General features: G+C 37.3%; 1 protein-coding gene across 1 annotated transcript in view; it reads right to left on the bottom strand.

Moving 5' to 3' along the window:
• Positions 1 to 16,966, bottom strand: part of LOC135830806 (uncharacterized) — a gene marked incomplete at its 5' end in the record, with an annotated part of 23,946 nt that extends 6,980 nt beyond the window's left edge. Inside the window, 2 exons of the mRNA XM_065343016.1 lie at positions 13,823 to 13,990; positions 16,799 to 16,966. Of these exons, the coding sequence (XP_065199088.1) occupies positions 13,823 to 13,990; positions 16,799 to 16,966 (336 nt within the window). The remainder of the gene's footprint in view (positions 1 to 13,822; positions 13,991 to 16,798) is intronic.
• Between the last annotated feature and the right edge of the window lie 536 nt (positions 16,967 to 17,502).

The following is a 17,502-nucleotide window of genomic DNA, read 5'->3' as shown; positions in this document are numbered from 1 at the left end:
GTGCTTGCGTGTGTGTGTTCCTGTGTGTGTGTGTGTGTGTGTGTGTGTGTGTGTGTGTGTGCGCGCGTGCGTGTTTGCGTGTGTGTATGTGTGCGTGTGTGTGTGGTGTGTGTGTGTGTGTGTGTGTCACAAGTGCGACCGTGGCCATCGAGCAACCAGGTCTGATAGAGCGTCGCATGGTGTTCGCTGTTCTCGCTGCAACCGTCAGTTCCGTCGACAGAGTGACCTGAGTCGTCATCTCCGTTTCTGCTCCTGACAATGACTCTGGCTCCTTTCGGAGTGGTGTGGCCCTTGTGGCAACCAAGCTACAGTAGTAGTAGTAGTAGTAGTAGTAGTAGTAGTAGTAGTAGTAGTAGTAGTAGTAGTAGTAGTAGTAGTAGTAGTAGTAGTAGTAGTAGTAGTAGTAGTAGTAGTAGTAGTAGTAGTAGTAGTAGTAGTAGTAGTAGTAGTAGTAGTAGTAGTAGTAGTAGTAGTAGTAGTAGTAGTAGTAGTAGTAGTAGTAGTAGTAGTAGTAGTAGTAGTAGTAGTAGTAGTAGTAGTAGTAGTAGTAGTAGTAGTAGTAGTAGTAGTAGTAGTAGTAGTAGTAGTAGTAGTAGTAGTAGTAGTAGTAGTAGTAGTAGTAGTAGTAGTAGTAGTAGTAGTAGTAGTAGTAGTAGTAGTAGTAGTAGTAGTAGTAGTAGTAGTAGTAGTAGTAGTAGTAGTAGTAGTAGTAGTAGTAGTAGTAGTAGTAGTAGTAGTAGTAGTAGTAGTAGTAGTAGTAGTAGTAGTAGTAGTAGTAGTAGTAGTAGTAGTAGTAGTAGTAGTAGTAGTAGTAGTAGTAGTAGTAGTAGTAGTAGTAGTAGTAGTAGTAGTAGTAGTAGTAGTAGTAGTAGTAGTAGTAGTAGTAGTAGTAGTAGTAGTAGTAGTAGTAGTAGTAGTAGTAGTAGTAGTAGTAGTAGTAGTAGTAGTAGTAGTAGTAGTAGTAGTAGTAGTAGTAGTAGTAGTAGTAGTAGTAGTAGTAGTAGTAGTAGTAGTAGTAGTAGTAGTAGTAGTAGTAGTAGTAGTAGTAGTAGTAGTAGTAGTAGTAGTAGTAGTAGTAGTAGTAGTAGTAGTAGTAGTAGTAGTAGTAGTAGTAGTAGTAGTAGTAGTAGTAGTAGTAGTAGTAGTAGTAGTAGTAGTAGTAGTAGTAGTAGTAGTAGTAGTAGTAGTAGTAGTAGTAGTAGTAGTAGTAGTAGTAGTAGTAGTAGTAGTAGTAGTAGTAGTAGTAGTAGTAGTAGTAGTAGTAGTAGTAGTAGTAGTAGTAGTAGTAGTAGTAGTAGTAGTAGTAGTAGTAGTAGTAGTAGTAGTAGTAGTAGTAGTAGTAGTAGTAGTAGTAGTAGTAGTAGTAGTAGTAGTAGTAGTAGTAGTAGTAGTAGTAGTAGTAGTAGTAGTAGTAGTAGTAGTAGTAGTAGTAGTAGTAGTAGTAGTAGTAGTAGTAGTAGTAGTAGTAGTAGTAGTAGTAGTAGTAGTAGTAGTAGTAGTAGTAGTAGTAGTAGTAGTAGTAGTAGTAGTAGTAGTAGTAGTAGTAGTAGTAGTAGTAGTAGTAGTAGTAGTAGTAGTAGTAGTAGTAGTAGTAGTAGTAGTAGTAGTAGTAGTAGTAGTAGTAGTAGTAGTAGTAGTAGTAGTAGTAGTAGTAGTAGTAGTAGTAGTAGTAGTAGTAGTAGTAGTAGTAGTAGTAGTAGTAGTAGTAGTAGTAGTAGTAGTAGTAGTAGTAGTAGTAGTAGTAGTAGTAGTAGTAGTAGTAGTAGTAGTAGTAGTAGTAGTAGTAGTAGTAGTAGTAGTAGTAGTAGTAGTAGTAGTAGTAGTAGTAGTAGTAGTAGTAGTAGTAGTAGTAGTAGTAGTAGTAGTAGTAGTAGTAGTAGTAGTAGTAGTAGTAGTAGTAGTAGTAGTAGTAGTAGTAGTAGTAGTAGTAGTAGTAGTAGTAGTAGTAGTAGTAGTAGTAGTAGTAGTAGTAGTAGTAGTAGTAGTAGTAGTAGTAGTAGTAGTAGTAGTAGTAGTAGTAGTAGTAGTAGTAGTAGTAGTAGTAGTAGTAGTAGTAGTAGTAGTAGTAGTAGTAGTAGTAGTAGTAGTAGTAGTAGTAGTAGTAGTAGTAGTAGTAGTAGTAGTAGTAGTAGTAGTAGTAGTAGTAGTAGTAGTAGTAGTAGTAGTAGTAGTAGTAGTAGTAGTAGTAGTAGTAGTAGTAGTAGTAGTAGTAGTAGTAGTAGTAGTAGTAGTAGTAGTAGTAGTAGTAGTAGTAGTAGTAGTAGTAGTAGTAGTAGTAGTAGTAGTAGTAGTAGTAGTAGTAGTAGTAGTAGTAGTAGTAGTAGTAGTAGTAGTAGTAGTAGTAGTAGTAGTAGTAGTAGTAGTAGTAGTAGTAGTAGTAGTAGTAGTAGTAGTAGTAGTAGTAGTAGTAGTAGTAGTAGTAGTAGTAGTAGTAGTAGTAGTAGTAGTAGTAGTAGTAGTAGTAGTAGTAGTAGTAGTAGTAGTAGTAGTAGTAGTAGTAGTAGTAGTAGTAGTAGTAGTAGTAGTAGTAGTAGTAGTAGTAGTAGTAGTAGTAGTAGTAGTAGTAGTAGTAGTAGTAGTAGTAGTAGTAGTAGTAGTAGTAGTAGTAGTAGTAGTAGTAGTAGTAGTAGTAGTAGTAGTAGTAGTAGTAGTAGTAGTAGTAGTAGTAGTAGTAGTAGTAGTAGTAGTAGTAGTAGTAGTAGTAGTAGTAGTAGTAGTAGTAGTAGTAGTAGTAGTAGTAGTAGTAGTAGTAGTAGTAGTAGTAGTAGTAGTAGTAGTAGTAGTAGTAGTAGTAGTAGTAGTAGTAGTAGTAGTAGTAGTAGTAGTAGTAGTAGTAGTAGTAGTAGTAGTAGTAGTAGTAGTAGTAGTAGTAGTAGTAGTAGTAGTAGTAGTAGTAGTAGTAGTAGTAGTAGTAGTAGTAGTAGTAGTAGTAGTAGTAGTAGTAGTAGTAGTAGTAGTAGTAGTAGTAGTAGTAGTAGTAGTAGTAGTAGTAGTAGTAGTAGTAGTAGTAGTAGTAGTAGTAGTAGTAGTAGTAGTAGTAGTAGTAGTAGTAGTAGTAGTAGTAGTAGTAGTAGTAGTAGTAGTAGTAGTAGTAGTAGTAGTAGTAGTAGTAGTAGTAGTAGTAGTAGTAGTAGTAGTAGTAGTAGTAGTAGTAGTAGTAGTAGTAGTAGTAGTAGTAGTAGTAGTAGTAGTAGTAGTAGTAGTAGTAGTAGTAGTAGTAGTAGTAGTAGTAGTAGTAGTAGTAGTAGTAGTAGTAGTAGTAGTAGTAGTAGTAGTAGTAGTAGTAGTAGTAGTAGTAGTAGTAGTAGTAGTAGTAGTAGTAGTAGTAGTAGTAGTAGTAGTAGTAGTAGTAGTAGTAGTAGTAGTAGTAGTAGTAGTAGTAGTAGTAGTAGTAGTAGTAGTAGTAGTAGTAGTAGTAGTAGTAGTAGTAGTAGTAGTAGTAGTAGTAGTAGTAGTAGTAGTAGTAGTAGTAGTAGTAGTAGTAGTAGTAGTAGTAGTAGTAGTAGTAGTAGTAGTAGTAGTAGTAGTAGTAGTAGTAGTAGTAGTAGTAGTAGTAGTAGTAGTAGTAGTAGTAGTAGTAGTAGTAGTAGTAGTAGTAGTAGTAGTAGTAGTAGTAGTAGTAGTAGTAGTAGTAGTAGTAGTAGTAGTAGTAGTAGTAGTAGTAGTAGTAGTAGTAGTAGTAGTAGTAGTAGTAGTAGTAGTAGTAGTAGTAGTAGTAGTAGTAGTAGTAGTAGTAGTAGTAGTAGTAGTAGTAGTAGTAGTAGTAGTAGTAGTAGTAGTAGTAGTAGTAGTAGTAGTAGTAGTAGTAGTAGTAGTAGTAGTAGTAGTAGTAGTAGTAGTAGTAGTAGTAGTAGTAGTAGTAGTAGTAGTAGTAGTAGTAGTAGTAGTAGTAGTAGTAGTAGTAGTAGTAGTAGTAGTAGTAGTAGTAGTAGTAGTAGTAGTAGTAGTAGTAGTAGTAGTAGTAGTAGTAGTAGTAGTAGTAGTAGTAGTAGTAGTAGTAGTAGTAGTAGTAGTAGTAGTAGTAGTAGTAGTAGTAGTAGTAGTAGTAGTAGTAGTAGTAGTAGTAGTAGTAGTAGTAGTAGTAGTAGTAGTAGTAGTAGTAGTAGTAGTAGTAGTAGTAGTAGTAGTAGTAGTAGTAGTAGTAGTAGTAGTAGTAGTAGTAGTAGTAGTAGTAGTAGTAGTAGTAGTAGTAGTAGTAGTAGTAGTAGTAGTAGTAGTAGTAGTAGTAGTAGTAGTAGTAGTAGTAGTAGTAGTAGTAGTAGTAGTAGTAGTAGTAGTAGTAGTAGTAGTAGTAGTAGTAGTAGTAGTAGTAGTAGTAGTAGTAGTAGTAGTAGTAGTAGTAGTAGTAGTAGTAGTAGTAGTAGTAGTAGTAGTAGTAGTAGTAGTAGTAGTAGTAGTAGTAGTAGTAGTAGTAGTAGTAGTAGTAGTAGTAGTAGTAGTAGTAGTAGTAGTAGTAGTAGTAGTAGTAGTAGTAGTAGTAGTAGTAGTAGTAGTAGTAGTAGTAGTAGTAGTAGTAGTAGTAGTAGTAGTAGTAGTAGTAGTAGTAGTAGTAGTAGTAGTAGTAGTAGTAGTAGTAGTAGTAGTAGTAGTAGTAGTAGTAGTAGTAGTAGTAGTAGTAGTAGTAGTAGTAGTAGTAGTAGTAGTAGTAGTAGTAGTAGTAGTAGTAGTAGTAGTAGTAGTAGTAGTAGTAGTAGTAGTAGTAGTAGTAGTAGTAGTAGTAGTAGTAGTAGTAGTAGTAGTAGTAGTAGTAGTAGTAGTAGTAGTAGTAGTAGTAGTAGTAGTAGTAGTAGTAGTAGTAGTAGTAGTAGTAGTAGTAGTAGTAGTAGTAGTAGTAGTAGTAGTAGTAGTAGTAGTAGTAGTAGTAGTAGTAGTAGTAGTAGTAGTAGTAGTAGTAGTAGTAGTAGTAGTAGTAGTAGTAGTAGTAGTAGTAGTAGTAGTAGTAGTAGTAGTAGTAGTAGTAGTAGTAGTAGTAGTAGTAGTAGTAGTAGTAGTAGTAGTAGTAGTAGTAGTAGTAGTAGTAGTAGTAGTAGTAGTAGTAGTAGTAGTAGTAGTAGTAGTAGTAGTAGTAGTAGTAGTAGTAGTAGTAGTAGTAGTAGTAGTAGTAGTAGTAGTAGTAGTAGTAGTAGTAGTAGTAGTAGTAGTAGTAGTAGTAGTAGTAGTAGTAGTAGTAGTAGTAGTAGTAGTAGTAGTAGTAGTAGTAGTAGTAGTAGTAGTAGTAGTAGTAGTAGTAGTAGTAGTAGTAGTAGTAGTAGTAGTAGTAGTAGTAGTAGTAGTAGTAGTAGTAGTAGTAGTAGTAGTAGTAGTAGTAGTAGTAGTAGTAGTAGTAGTAGTAGTAGTAGTAGTAGTAGTAGTAGTAGTAGTAGTAGTAGTAGTAGTAGTAGTAGTAGTAGTAGTAGTAGTAGTAGTAGTAGTAGTAGTAGTAGTAGTAGTAGTAGTAGTAGTAGTAGTAGTAGTAGTAGTAGTAGTAGTAGTAGTAGTGTAGTAGTAGTAGTAGTAGTAGTAGTGTAGTAGTAGTAGTAGTAGTAGTAGTAGTAGTAGTAGTAGTAGTAGTAGTAGTAGTAGTAGTAGTAGTAGTAGTAGTAGTAGTAGTAGTAGTAGTAGTAGTAGTAGTAGTAGTAGTAGTAGTAGTAGTAGTAGTAGTAGTAGTAGTAGTAGTAGTAGTAGTAGTAGTAGTAGTAGTAGTAGTAGTAGTAGTAGTAGTAGTAGTAGTAGTAGTAGTAGTAGTAGTAGTAGTAGTAGTAGTAGTAGTAGTAGTAGTAGTAGTAGTAGTAGTAGTAGTAGTAGTAGTAGTAGTAGTAGTAGTAGTAGTAGTAGTAGTAGTAGTAGTAGTAGTAGTAGTAGTAGTAGTAGTAGTAGTAGTAGTAGTAGTAGTAGTAGTAGTAGTAGTAGTAGTAGTAGTAGTAGTAGTAGTAGTAGTAGTAGTAGTAGTAGTAGTAGTAGTAGTAGTAGTAGTAGTAGTAGTAGTAGTAGTAGTAGTAGTAGTAGTAGTAGTAGTAGTAGTAGTAGTAGTAGTAGTAGTAGTAGTAGTAGTAGTAGTAGTAGTAGTAGTAGTAGTAGTAGTAGTAGTAGTAGTAGTAGTAGTAGTAGTAGTAGTAGTAGTAGTAGTAGTAGTAGTAGTAGTAGTAGTAGTAGTAGTAGTAGTAGTAGTAGTAGTAGTAGTAGTAGTAGTAGTAGTAGTAGTAGTAGTAGTAGTAGTAGTAGTAGTAGTAGTAGTAGTAGTAGTAGTAGTAGTAGTAGTAGTAGTAGTAGTAGTAGTAGTAGTAGTAGTAGTAGTAGTAGTAGTAGTAGTAGTAGTAGTAGTAGTAGTAGTAGTAGTAGTAGTAGTAGTAGTAGTAGTAGTAGTAGTAGTAGTAGTAGTAGTAGTAGTAGTAGTAGTAGTAGTAGTAGTAGTAGTAGTAGTAGTAGTAGTAGTAGTAGTAGTAGTAGTAGTAGTAGTAGTAGTAGTAGTAGTAGTAGTAGTAGTAGTAGTAGTAGTAGTAGTAGTAGTAGTAGTAGTAGTAGTAGTAGTAGTAGTAGTAGTAGTAGTAGTAGTAGTAGTAGTAGTAGTAGTAGTAGTAGTAGTAGTAGTAGTAGTAGTAGTAGTAGTAGTAGTAGTAGTAGTAGTAGTAGTAGTAGTAGTAGTAGTAGTAGTAGTAGTAGTAGTAGTAGTAGTAGTAGTAGTAGTAGTAGTAGTAGTAGTAGTAGTAGTAGTAGTAGTAGTAGTAGTAGTAGTAGTAGTAGTAGTAGTAGTAGTAGTAGTAGTAGTAGTAGTAGTAGTAGTAGTAGTAGTAGTAGTAGTAGTAGTAGTAGTAGTAGTAGTAGTAGTAGTAGTAGTAGTAGTAGTAGTAGTAGTAGTAGTAGTAGTAGTAGTAGTAGTAGTAGTAGTAGTAGTAGTAGTAGTAGTAGTAGTAGTAGTAGTAGTAGTAGTAGTAGTAGTAGTAGTAGTAGTAGTAGTAGTAGTAGTAGTAGTAGTAGTAGTAGTAGTAGTAGTAGTAGTAGTAGTAGTAGTAGTAGTAGTAGTAGTAGTAGTAGTAGTAGTAGTAGTAGTAGTAGTAGTAGTAGTAGTAGTAGTAGTAGTAGTAGTAGTAGTAGTAGTAGTAGTAGTAGTAGTAGTAGTAGTAGTAGTAGTAGTAGTAGTAGTAGTAGTAGTAGTAGTAGTAGTAGTAGTAGTAGTAGTAGTAGTAGTAGTAGTAGTAGTAGTAGTAGTAGTAGTAGTAGTAGTAGTAGTAGTAGTAGTAGTAGTAGTAGTAGTAGTAGTAGTAGTAGTAGTAGTAGTAGTAGTAGTAGTAGTAGTAGTAGTAGTAGTAGTAGTAGTAGTAGTAGTAGTAGTAGTAGTAGTAGTAGTAGTAGTAGTAGTAGTAGTAGTAGTAGTAGTAGTAGTAGTAGTAGTAGTAGTAGTAGTAGTAGTAGTAGTAGTAGTAGTAGTAGTAGTAGTAGTAGTAGTAGTAGTAGTAGTAGTAGTAGTAGTAGTAGTAGTAGTAGTAGTAGTAGTAGTAGTAGTAGTAGTAGTAGTAGTAGTAGTAGTAGTAGTAGTAGTAGTAGTAGTAGTAGTAGTAGTAGTAGTAGTAGTAGTAGTAGTAGTAGTAGTAGTAGTAGTAGTAGTAGTAGTAGTAGTAGTAGTAGTAGTAGTAGTAGTAGTAGTAGTAGTAGTAGTAGTAGTAGTAGTAGTAGTAGTAGTAGTAGTAGTAGTAGTAGTAGTAGTAGTAGTAGTAGTAGTAGTAGTAGTAGTAGTAGTAGTAGTAGTAGTAGTAGTAGTAGTAGTAGTAGTAGTAGTAGTAGTAGTAGTAGTAGTAGTAGTAGTAGTAGTAGTAGTAGTAGTAGTAGTAGTAGTAGTAGTAGTAGTAGTAGTAGTAGTAGTAGTAGTAGTAGTAGTAGTAGTAGTAGTAGTAGTAGTAGTAGTAGTAGTAGTAGTAGTAGTAGTAGTAGTAGTAGTAGTAGTAGTAGTAGTAGTAGTAGTAGTAGTAGTAGTAGTAGTAGTAGTAGTAGTAGTAGTAGTAGTAGTAGTAGTAGTAGTAGTAGTAGTAGTAGTAGTAGTAGTAGTAGTAGTAGTAGTAGTAGTAGTAGTAGTAGTAGTAGTAGTAGTAGTAGTAGTAGTAGTAGTAGTAGTAGTAGTAGTAGTAGTAGTAGTAGTAGTAGTAGTAGTAGTAGTAGTAGTAGTAGTAGTAGTAGTAGTAGTAGTAGTAGTAGTAGTAGTAGTAGTAGTAGTAGTAGTAGTAGTAGTAGTAGTAGTAGTAGTAGTAGTAGTAGTAGTAGTAGTAGTAGTAGTAGTAGTAGTAGTAGTAGTAGTAGTAGTAGTAGTAGTAGTAGTAGTAGTAGTAGTAGTAGTAGTAGTAGTAGTAGTAGTAGTAGTAGTAGTAGTAGTAGTAGTAGTAGTAGTAGTAGTAGTAGTAGTAGTAGTAGTAGTAGTAGTAGTAGTAGTAGTAGTAGTAGTAGTAGTAGTAGTAGTAGTAGTAGTAGTAGTAGTAGTAGTAGTAGTAGTAGTAGTAGTAGTAGTAGTAGTAGTAGTAGTAGTAGTAGTAGTAGTAGTAGTAGTAGTAGTAGTAGTAGTAGTAGTAGTAGTAGTAGTAGTAGTAGTAGTAGTAGTAGTAGTAGTAGTAGTAGTAGTAGTAGTAGTAGTAGTAGTAGTAGTAGTAGTAGTAGTAGTAGTAGTAGTAGTAGTAGTAGTAGTAGTAGTAGTAGTAGTAGTAGTAGTAGTAGTAGTAGTAGTAGTAGTAGTAGTAGTAGTAGTAGTAGTAGTAGTAGTAGTAGTAGTAGTAGTAGTAGTAGTAGTAGTAGTAGTAGTAGTAGTAGTAGTAGTAGTAGTAGTAGTAGTAGTAGTAGTAGTAGTAGTAGTAGTAGTAGTAGTAGTAGTAGTAGTAGTAGTAGTAGTAGTAGTAGTAGTAGTAGTAGTAGTAGTAGTAGTAGTAGTAGTAGTAGTAGTAGTAGTAGTAGTAGTAGTAGTAGTAGTAGTAGTAGTAGTAGTAGTAGTAGTAGTAGTAGTAGTAGTAGTAGTAGTAGTAGTAGTAGTAGTAGTAGTAGTAGTAGTAGTAGTAGTAGTAGTAGTAGTAGTAGTAGTAGTAGTAGTAGTAGTAGTAGTAGTAGTAGTAGTAGTAGTAGTAGTAGTAGTAGTAGTAGTAGTAGTAGTAGTAGTAGTAGTAGTAGTAGTAGTAGTAGTAGTAGTAGTAGTAGTAGTAGTAGTAGTAGTAGTAGTAGTAGTAGTAGTAGTAGTAGTAGTAGTAGTAGTAGTAGTAGTAGTAGTAGTAGTAGTAGTAGTAGTAGTAGTAGTAGTAGTAGTAGTAGTAGTAGTAGTAGTAGTAGTAGTAGTAGTAGTAGTAGTAGTAGTAGTAGTAGTAGTAGTAGTAGTAGTAGTAGTAGTAGTAGTAGTAGTAGTAGTAGTAGTAGTAGTAGTAGTAGTAGTAGTAGTAGTAGTAGTAGTAGTAGTAGTAGTAGTAGTAGTAGTAGTAGTAGTAGTAGTAGTAGTAGTAGTAGTAGTAGTAGTAGTAGTAGTAGTAGTAGTAGTAGTAGTAGTAGTAGTAGTAGTAGTAGTAGTAGTAGTAGTAGTAGTAGTAGTAGTAGTAGTAGTAGTAGTAGTAGTAGTAGTAGTAGTAGTAGTAGTAGTAGTAGTAGTAGTAGTAGTAGTAGTAGTAGTAGTAGTAGTAGTAGTAGTAGTAGTAGTAGTAGTAGTAGTAGTAGTAGTAGTAGTAGTAGTAGTAGTAGTAGTAGTAGTAGTAGTAGTAGTAGTAGTAGTAGTAGTAGTAGTAGTAGTAGTAGTAGTAGTAGTAGTAGTAGTAGTAGTAGTAGTAGTAGTAGTAGTAGTAGTAGTAGTAGTAGTAGTAGTAGTAGTAGTAGTAGTAGTAGTAGTAGTAGTAGTAGTAGTAGTAGTAGTAGTAGTAGTAGTAGTAGTAGTAGTAGTAGTAGTAGTAGTAGTAGTAGTAGTAGTAGTAGTAGTAGTAGTAGTAGTAGTAGTAGTAGTAGTAGTAGTAGTAGTAGTAGTAGTAGTAGTAGTAGTAGTAGTAGTAGTAGTAGTAGTAGTAGTAGTAGTAGTAGTAGTAGTAGTAGTAGTAGTAGTAGTAGTAGTAGTAGTAGTAGTAGTAGTAGTAGTAGTAGTAGTAGTAGTAGTAGTAGTAGTAGTAGTAGTAGTAGTAGTAGTAGTAGTAGTAGTAGTAGTAGTAGTAGTAGTAGTAGTAGTAGTAGTAGTAGTAGTAGTAGTAGTAGTAGTAGTAGTAGTAGTAGTAGTAGTAGTAGTAGTAGTAGTAGTAGTAGTAGTAGTAGTAGTAGTAGTAGTAGTAGTAGTAGTAGTAGTAGTAGTAGTAGTAGTAGTAGTAGTAGTAGTAGTAGTAGTAGTAGTAGTAGTAGTAGTAGTAGTAGTAGTAGTAGTAGTAGTAGTAGTAGTAGTAGTAGTAGTAGTAGTAGTAGTAGTAGTAGTAGTAGTAGTAGTAGTAGTAGTAGTAGTAGTAGTAGTAGTAGTAGTAGTAGTAGTAGTAGTAGTAGTAGTAGTAGTAGTAGTAGTAGTAGTAGTAGTAGTAGTAGTAGTAGTAGTAGTAGTAGTAGTAGTAGTAGTAGTAGTAGTAGTAGTAGTAGTAGTAGTAGTAGTAGTAGTAGTAGTAGTAGTAGTAGTAGTAGTAGTAGTAGTAGTAGTAGTAGTAGTAGTAGTAGTAGTAGTAGTAGTAGTAGTAGTAGTAGTAGTAGTAGTAGTAGTAGTAGTAGTAGTAGTAGTAGTAGTAGTAGTAGTAGTAGTAGTAGTAGTAGTAGTAGTAGTAGTAGTAGTAGTAGTAGTAGTAGTAGTAGTAGTAGTAGTAGTAGTAGTAGTAGTAGTAGTAGTAGTAGTAGTAGTAGTAGTAGTAGTAGTAGTAGTAGTAGTAGTAGTAGTAGTAGTAGTAGTAGTAGTAGTAGTAGTAGTAGTAGTAGTAGTAGTAGTAGTAGTAGTAGTAGTAGTAGTAGTAGTAGTAGTAGTAGTAGTAGTAGTAGTAGTAGTAGTAGTAGTAGTAGTAGTAGTAGTAGTAGTAGTAGTAGTAGTAGTAGTAGTAGTAGTAGTAGTAGTAGTAGTAGTAGTAGTAGTAGTAGTAGTAGTAGTAGTAGTAGTAGTAGTAGTAGTAGTAGTAGTAGTAGTAGTAGTAGTAGTAGTAGTAGTAGTAGTAGTAGTAGTAGTAGTAGTAGTAGTAGTAGTAGTAGTAGTAGTAGTAGTAGTAGTAGTAGTAGTAGTAGTAGTAGTAGTAGTAGTAGTAGTAGTAGTAGTAGTAGTAGTAGTAGTAGTAGTAGTAGTAGTAGTAGTAGTAGTAGTAGTAGTAGTAGTAGTAGTAGTAGTAGTAGTAGTAGTAGTAGTAGTAGTAGTAGTAGTAGTAGTAGTAGTAGTAGTAGTAGTAGTAGTAGTAGTAGTAGTAGTAGTAGTAGTAGTAGTAGTAGTAGTAGTAGTAGTAGTAGTAGTAGTAGTAGTAGTAGTAGTAGTAGTAGTAGTAGTAGTAGTAGTAGTAGTAGTAGTAGTAGTAGTAGTAGTAGTAGTAGTAGTAGTAGTAGTAGTAGTAGTAGTAGTAGTAGTAGTAGTAGTAGTAGTAGTAGTAGTAGTAGTAGTAGTAGTAGTAGTAGTAGTAGTAGTAGTAGTAGTAGTAGTAGTAGTAGTAGTAGTAGTAGTAGTAGTAGTAGTAGTAGTAGTAGTAGTAGTAGTAGTAGTAGTAGTAGTAGTAGTAGTAGTAGTAGTAGTAGTAGTAGTAGTAGTAGTAGTAGTAGTAGTAGTAGTAGTAGTAGTAGTAGTAGTAGTAGTAGTAGTAGTAGTAGTAGTAGTAGTAGTAGTAGTAGTAGTAGTAGTAGTAGTAGTAGTAGTAGTAGTAGTAGTAGTAGTAGTAGTAGTAGTAGTAGTAGTAGTAGTAGTAGTAGTAGTAGTAGTAGTAGTAGTAGTAGTAGTAGTAGTAGTAGTAGTAGTAGTAGTAGTAGTAGTAGTAGTAGTAGTAGTAGTAGTAGTAGTAGTAGTAGTAGTAGTAGTAGTAGTAGTAGTAGTAGTAGTAGTAGTAGTAGTAGTAGTAGTAGTAGTAGTAGTAGTAGTAGTAGTAGTAGTAGTAGTAGTAGTAGTAGTAGTAGTAGTAGTAGTAGTAGTAGTAGTAGTAGTAGTAGTAGTAGTAGTAGTAGTAGTAGTAGTAGTAGTAGTAGTAGTAGTAGTAGTAGTAGTAGTAGTAGTAGTAGTAGTAGTAGTAGTAGTAGTAGTAGTAGTAGTAGTAGTAGTAGTAGTAGTAGTAGTAGTAGTAGTAGTAGTAGTAGTAGTAGTAGTAGTAGTAGTAGTAGTAGTAGTAGTAGTAGTAGTAGTAGTAGTAGTAGTAGTAGTAGTAGTAGTAGTAGTAGTAGTAGTAGTAGTAGTAGTAGTAGTAGTAGTAGTAGTAGTAGTAGTAGTAGTAGTAGTAGTAGTAGTAGTAGTAGTAGTAGTAGTAGTAGTAGTAGTAGTAGTAGTAGTAGTAGTAGTAGTAGTAGTAGTAGTAGTAGTAGTAGTAGTAGTAGTAGTAGTAGTAGTAGTAGTAGTAGTAGTAGTAGTAGTAGTAGTAGTAGTAGTAGTAGTAGTAGTAGTAGTAGTAGTAGTAGTAGTAGTAGTAGTAGTAGTAGTAGTAGTAGTAGTAGTAGTAGTAGTAGTAGTAGTAGTAGTAGTAGTAGTAGTAGTAGTAGTAGTAGTAGTAGTAGTAGTAGTAGTAGTAGTAGTAGTAGTAGTAGTAGTAGTAGTAGTAGTAGTAGTAGTAGTAGTAGTAGTAGTAGTAGTAGTAGTAGTAGTAGTAGTAGTAGTAGTAGTAGTAGTAGTAGTAGTAGTAGTAGTAGTAGTAGTAGTAGTAGTAGTAGTAGTAGTAGTAGTAGTAGTAGTAGTAGTAGTAGTAGTAGTAGTAGTAGTAGTAGTAGTAGTAGTAGTAGTAGTAGTAGTAGTAGTAGTAGTAGTAGTAGTAGTAGTAGTAGTAGTAGTAGTAGTAGTAGTAGTAGTAGTAGTAGTAGTAGTAGTAGTAGTAGTAGTAGTAGTAGTAGTAGTAGTAGTAGTAGTAGTAGTAGTAGTAGTAGTAGTAGTAGTAGTAGTAGTAGTAGTAGTAGTAGTAGTAGTAGTAGTAGTAGTAGTAGTAGTAGTAGTAGTAGTAGTAGTAGTAGTAGTAGTAGTAGTAGTAGTAGTAGTAGTAGTAGTAGTAGTAGTAGTAGTAGTAGTAGTAGTAGTAGTAGTAGTAGTAGTAGTAGTAGTAGTAGTAGTAGTAGTAGTAGTAGTAGTAGTAGTAGTAGTAGTAGTAGTAGTAGTAGTAGTAGTAGTAGTAGTAGTAGTAGTAGTAGTAGTAGTAGTAGTAGTAGTAGTAGTAGTAGTAGTAGTAGTAGTAGTAGTAGTAGTAGTAGTAGTAGTAGTAGTAGTAGTAGTAGTAGTAGTAGTAGTAGTAGTAGTAGTAGTAGTAGTAGTAGTAGTAGTAGTAGTAGTAGTAGTAGTAGTAGTAGTAGTAGTAGTAGTAGTAGTAGTAGTAGTAGTAGTAGTAGTAGTAGTAGTAGTAGTAGTAGATGGGATTCTGGAGCATGGCCCTGGGTATGGGTACTACCCTAACGCGAACAAGACAACACTAATTGTCAAGGAGCAGCATTCGGCCCTGGCACTCCAGCTTTTCAGGGACACGGGCATTCGTGTTGTGACCGAGGGTGCTCGTTATCTTGGCGGCGCACTCGGTACGACGGTCTTCTGTGAGGAGTATATCACAGATTTGATCGACAAGTGGACGCTGCAGGTTGATCGCCTGGCGGAGGTGGCCACCACTCAGCCACATGCTGCGTACGAGGTGTTTGTAAAGGGCCTCGTGTCCAAGTGGCGGTACCACTTGCGCGTCCTATCTTGCCCTGCGCATCTTCTGGCCCGTCTCGACGCCGCCATTACGGACAAGCTGCTGCCAGCGCTCAGCGGCCATTCGTGTTCGGACGAGTCGGCACTGAGAAAGTTGCTATCGCTACCAGCGCGGTTTGGTGGCATGGCAATCCCTGTGCCCTCGGTGGAGGCCGAGAAAGAGTTTTCTGCATCCAGACAGATTGTGGCTCCTGTGGCGGCCTGCATAAGACCACCAGAACATCCAACAAGCACCAACGAAACTACTCAAACAGACCAGCTGAACGAGGCAATAGCCCTCAGCCGGCAGGAGGCCGGGCGTATTCGCAGAGAGAAAGCTGCCCAAGCCACGGGTCTCGTTAGCGAATTGCGCCCGGATTTGACAGCAACACAGGCGCTGTTGGTGGAGAATGCCGCGGAAAAGGGCGTATCATCTTGGGTAACGGCGGAACCATCGTCCCAAATGCAGATGGTGCTGAACAAATCGGATTTCCGAGATGCGTTCTGCATCCGCTACGGCCTGCAGCCTGACGGACTCCCCCTGACTTGTGTATGTGGTGCTGCAAACACAATAGACCATGCGATGATGTGTCCGGCAGGGGGCTACCCCATGGCACGCCACAATGAGATCCGGGACTTGTTGGCTGACGTGATGCGTGAGGCGGTCCGGGATGTGGAGGTAGAACCGCCTCTACTACCATATGATGGTGAGCGGCTCCAAGGGAGGACAGCCAACCGCTCGGCAGGTGCCCGCCTGGACATCCGGGCTTGTGGCTTCTGGACGAGACAGCAAGATGCCTTTTTCGACATCCGGGTTACACACCCAAAGGCAAGCTTGCTGTCGCGTCAGGAAGTCATCAGCCAGCTCCGAACGCATGAACGGATGAAGAAGCGCCAGTACGGAGAGCGGGTGACAGCAGTTGACAGAGGTACGTTTACACCGCTAGTTTTTTCTACCTCGGGCATGATTGGCAGAGAATGTTCAATGGCACTGAAGACACTGGCATGCCTGATTGCTGAGAAGAACGTCGACCTACACGTATCGGTTATCATGGGTCAGCTCCGTTGTAAGCTGTCAGTCTGCCTTATGCGATGGGCAGTCACCTGTTTACGTGGTTCAAGATCGTCATACCGCCGCAACAGGATGAATTTCACGACGATGTGCAGGTTGCGGGCAGCCTGAGCGTGATAGTACCTGACACACATTTGCCCAACATTGCCCCATGATAATGAATTCTTGAGTTTTTGGACCTTGTATTGCATTGCTGCTCCATCTACATGGCTGTATTTGTGTTTCACATCTCCATTTCAAGTTTCCTAATAAAGATTGTGTCAAGTAGTAGTAGTAGTAGTAGTAGTAGTAGTAGTAGTAGTAGTAGTAGTAGTAGTAGTAGTAGTAGTAGTAGTAGTAGTAGTAGTAGTAGTAGTAGTAGTAGTAGTAGTAGTAGTAGTAGTAGTAGTAGTAGTAGTAGTAGTAGTAGTAGTAGTAGTAGTAGTAGTAGTAGTAGTAGTAGTAGTAGTAGTAGTAGTAGTAGTAGTAGTAGTAGTAGTAGTAGTAGTAGTAGTAGTAGTAGTAGTAGTAGTAGTAGTAGTAGTAGTAGTAGTAGTAGTAGTAGTAGTAGTAGTAGTAGTAGTAGTAGTAGTAGTAGTAGTAGTAGTAGTAGTAGTAGTAGTAGTAGTAGTAGTAGTAGTAGTAGTAGTAGTAGTAGTAGTAGTAGTAGTAGTAGTAGTAGTAGTAGTAGTAGTAGTAGTAGTAGTAGTAGTAGTAGTAGTAGTAGTAGTAGTAGTAGTAGTAGTAGTAGTAGTAGTAGTAGTAGTAGTAGTAGTAGTAGTAGTAGTAGTAGTAGTAGTAGTAGTAGTAGTAGTAGTAGTAGTAGTAGTAGTAGTAGTAGTAGTAGTAGTAGTAGTAGTAGTAGTAGTAGTAGTAGTAGTAGTAGTAGTAGTAGTAGTAGTAGTAGTAGTAGTAGTAGTAGTAGTAGTAGTAGTAGTAGTAGTAGTAGTAGTAGTAGTAGTAGTAGTAGTAGTAGTAGTAGTAGTAGTAGTAGTAGTAGTAGTAGTAGTAGTAGTAGTAGTAGTAGTAGTAGTAGTAGTAGTAGTAGTAGTAGTAGTAGTAGTAGTAGTAGTAGTAGTAGTAGTAGTAGTAGTAGTAGTAGTAGTAGTAGTAGTAGTAGTAGTAGTAGTAGTAGTAGTAGTAGTAGTAGTAGTAGTAGTAGTAGTAGTAGTAGTAGTAGTAGTAGTAGTAGTAGTAGTAGTAGTAGTAGTAGTAGTAGTAGTAGTAGTAGTAGTAGTAGTAGTAGTAGTAGTAGTAGTAGTAGTAGTAGTAGTAGTAGTAGTAGTAGTAGTAGTAGTAGTAGTAGTAGTAGTAGTAGTAGTAGTAGTAGTAGTAGTAGTAGTAGTAGTAGTAGTAGTAGTAGTAGTAGTAGTAGTAGTAGTAGTAGTAGTAGTAGTAGTAGTAGTAGTAGTAGTAGTAGTAGTAGTAGTAGTAGTAGTAGTAGTAGTAGTAGTAGTAGTAGTAGTAGTAGTAGTAGTAGTAGTAGTAGTAGTAGTAGTAGTAGTAGTAGTAGTAGTAGTAGTAGTAGTAGTAGTAGTAGTAGTAGTAGTAGTAGTAGTAGTAGTAGTAGTAGTAGTAGTAGTAGTAGTAGTAGTAGTAGTAGTAGTAGTAGATGGGATTCTGGAGCATGGCCCTGGGTATGGGTACTACCCTAACGCGAACAAGACAACACTAATTGTCAAGGAGCAGCATTCGGCCCTGGCACTCCAGCTTTTCAGGGACACGGGCATTCGTGTTGTGACCGAGGGTGCTCGTTATCTTGGCGGCGCACTCGGTACGACGGTCTTCTGTGAGGAGTATATCACAGATTTGATCGACAAGTGGACGCTGCAGGTTGATCGCCTGGCGGAGGTGGCCACCACTCAGCCACATGCTGCGTACGAGGTGTTTGTAAAGGGCCTCGTGTCCAAGTGGCGGTACCACTTGCGCGTCCTATCTTGCCCTGCGCATCTTCTGGCCCGTCTCGACGCCGCCATTACGGACAAGCTGCTGCCAGCGCTCAGCGGCCATTCGTGTTCGGACGAGTCGGCACTGAGAAAGTTGCTATCGCTACCAGCGCGGTTTGGTGGCATGGCAATCCCTGTGCCCTCGGTGGAGGCCGAGAAAGAGTTTTCTGCATCCAGACAGATTGTGGCTCCTGTGGCGGCCTGCATAAGACCACCAGAACATCCAACAAGCACCAACGAAACTACTCAAACAGACCAGCTGAACGAGGCAATAGCCCTCAGCCGGCAGGAGGCCGGGCGTATTCGCAGAGAGAAAGCTGCCCAAGCCACGGGTCTCGTTAGCGAATTGCGCCCGGATTTGACAGCAACACAGGCGCTGTTGGTGGAGAATGCCGCGGAAAAGGGCGTATCATCTTGGGTAACGGCGGAACCATCGTCCCAAATGCAGATGGTGCTGAACAAATCGGATTTCCGAGATGCGTTCTGCATCCGCTACGGCCTGCAGCCTGACGGACTCCCCCTGACTTGTGTATGTGGTGCTGCAAACACAATAGACCATGCGATGATGTGTCCGGCAGGGGGCTACCCCATGGCACGCCACAATGAGATCCGGGACTTGTTGGCTGACGTGATGCGTGAGGCGGTCCGGGATGTGGAGGTAGAACCGCCTCTACTACCATATGATGGTGAGCGGCTCCAAGGGAGGACAGCCAACCGCTCGGCAGGTGCCCGCCTGG

The sequence above is a fragment of the Sycon ciliatum genome, unplaced genomic scaffold (assembly GCF_964019385.1).
Source record: "Sycon ciliatum unplaced genomic scaffold, ocSycCili1.1 SCAFFOLD_1461, whole genome shotgun sequence".
Taxonomy (NCBI): domain Eukaryota; kingdom Metazoa; phylum Porifera; class Calcarea; order Leucosolenida; family Sycettidae; genus Sycon; species Sycon ciliatum.
The sequence above is the reverse complement of the archived record's forward strand: the minus strand, read 5'-3'. Positions and strand labels throughout refer to the sequence as shown.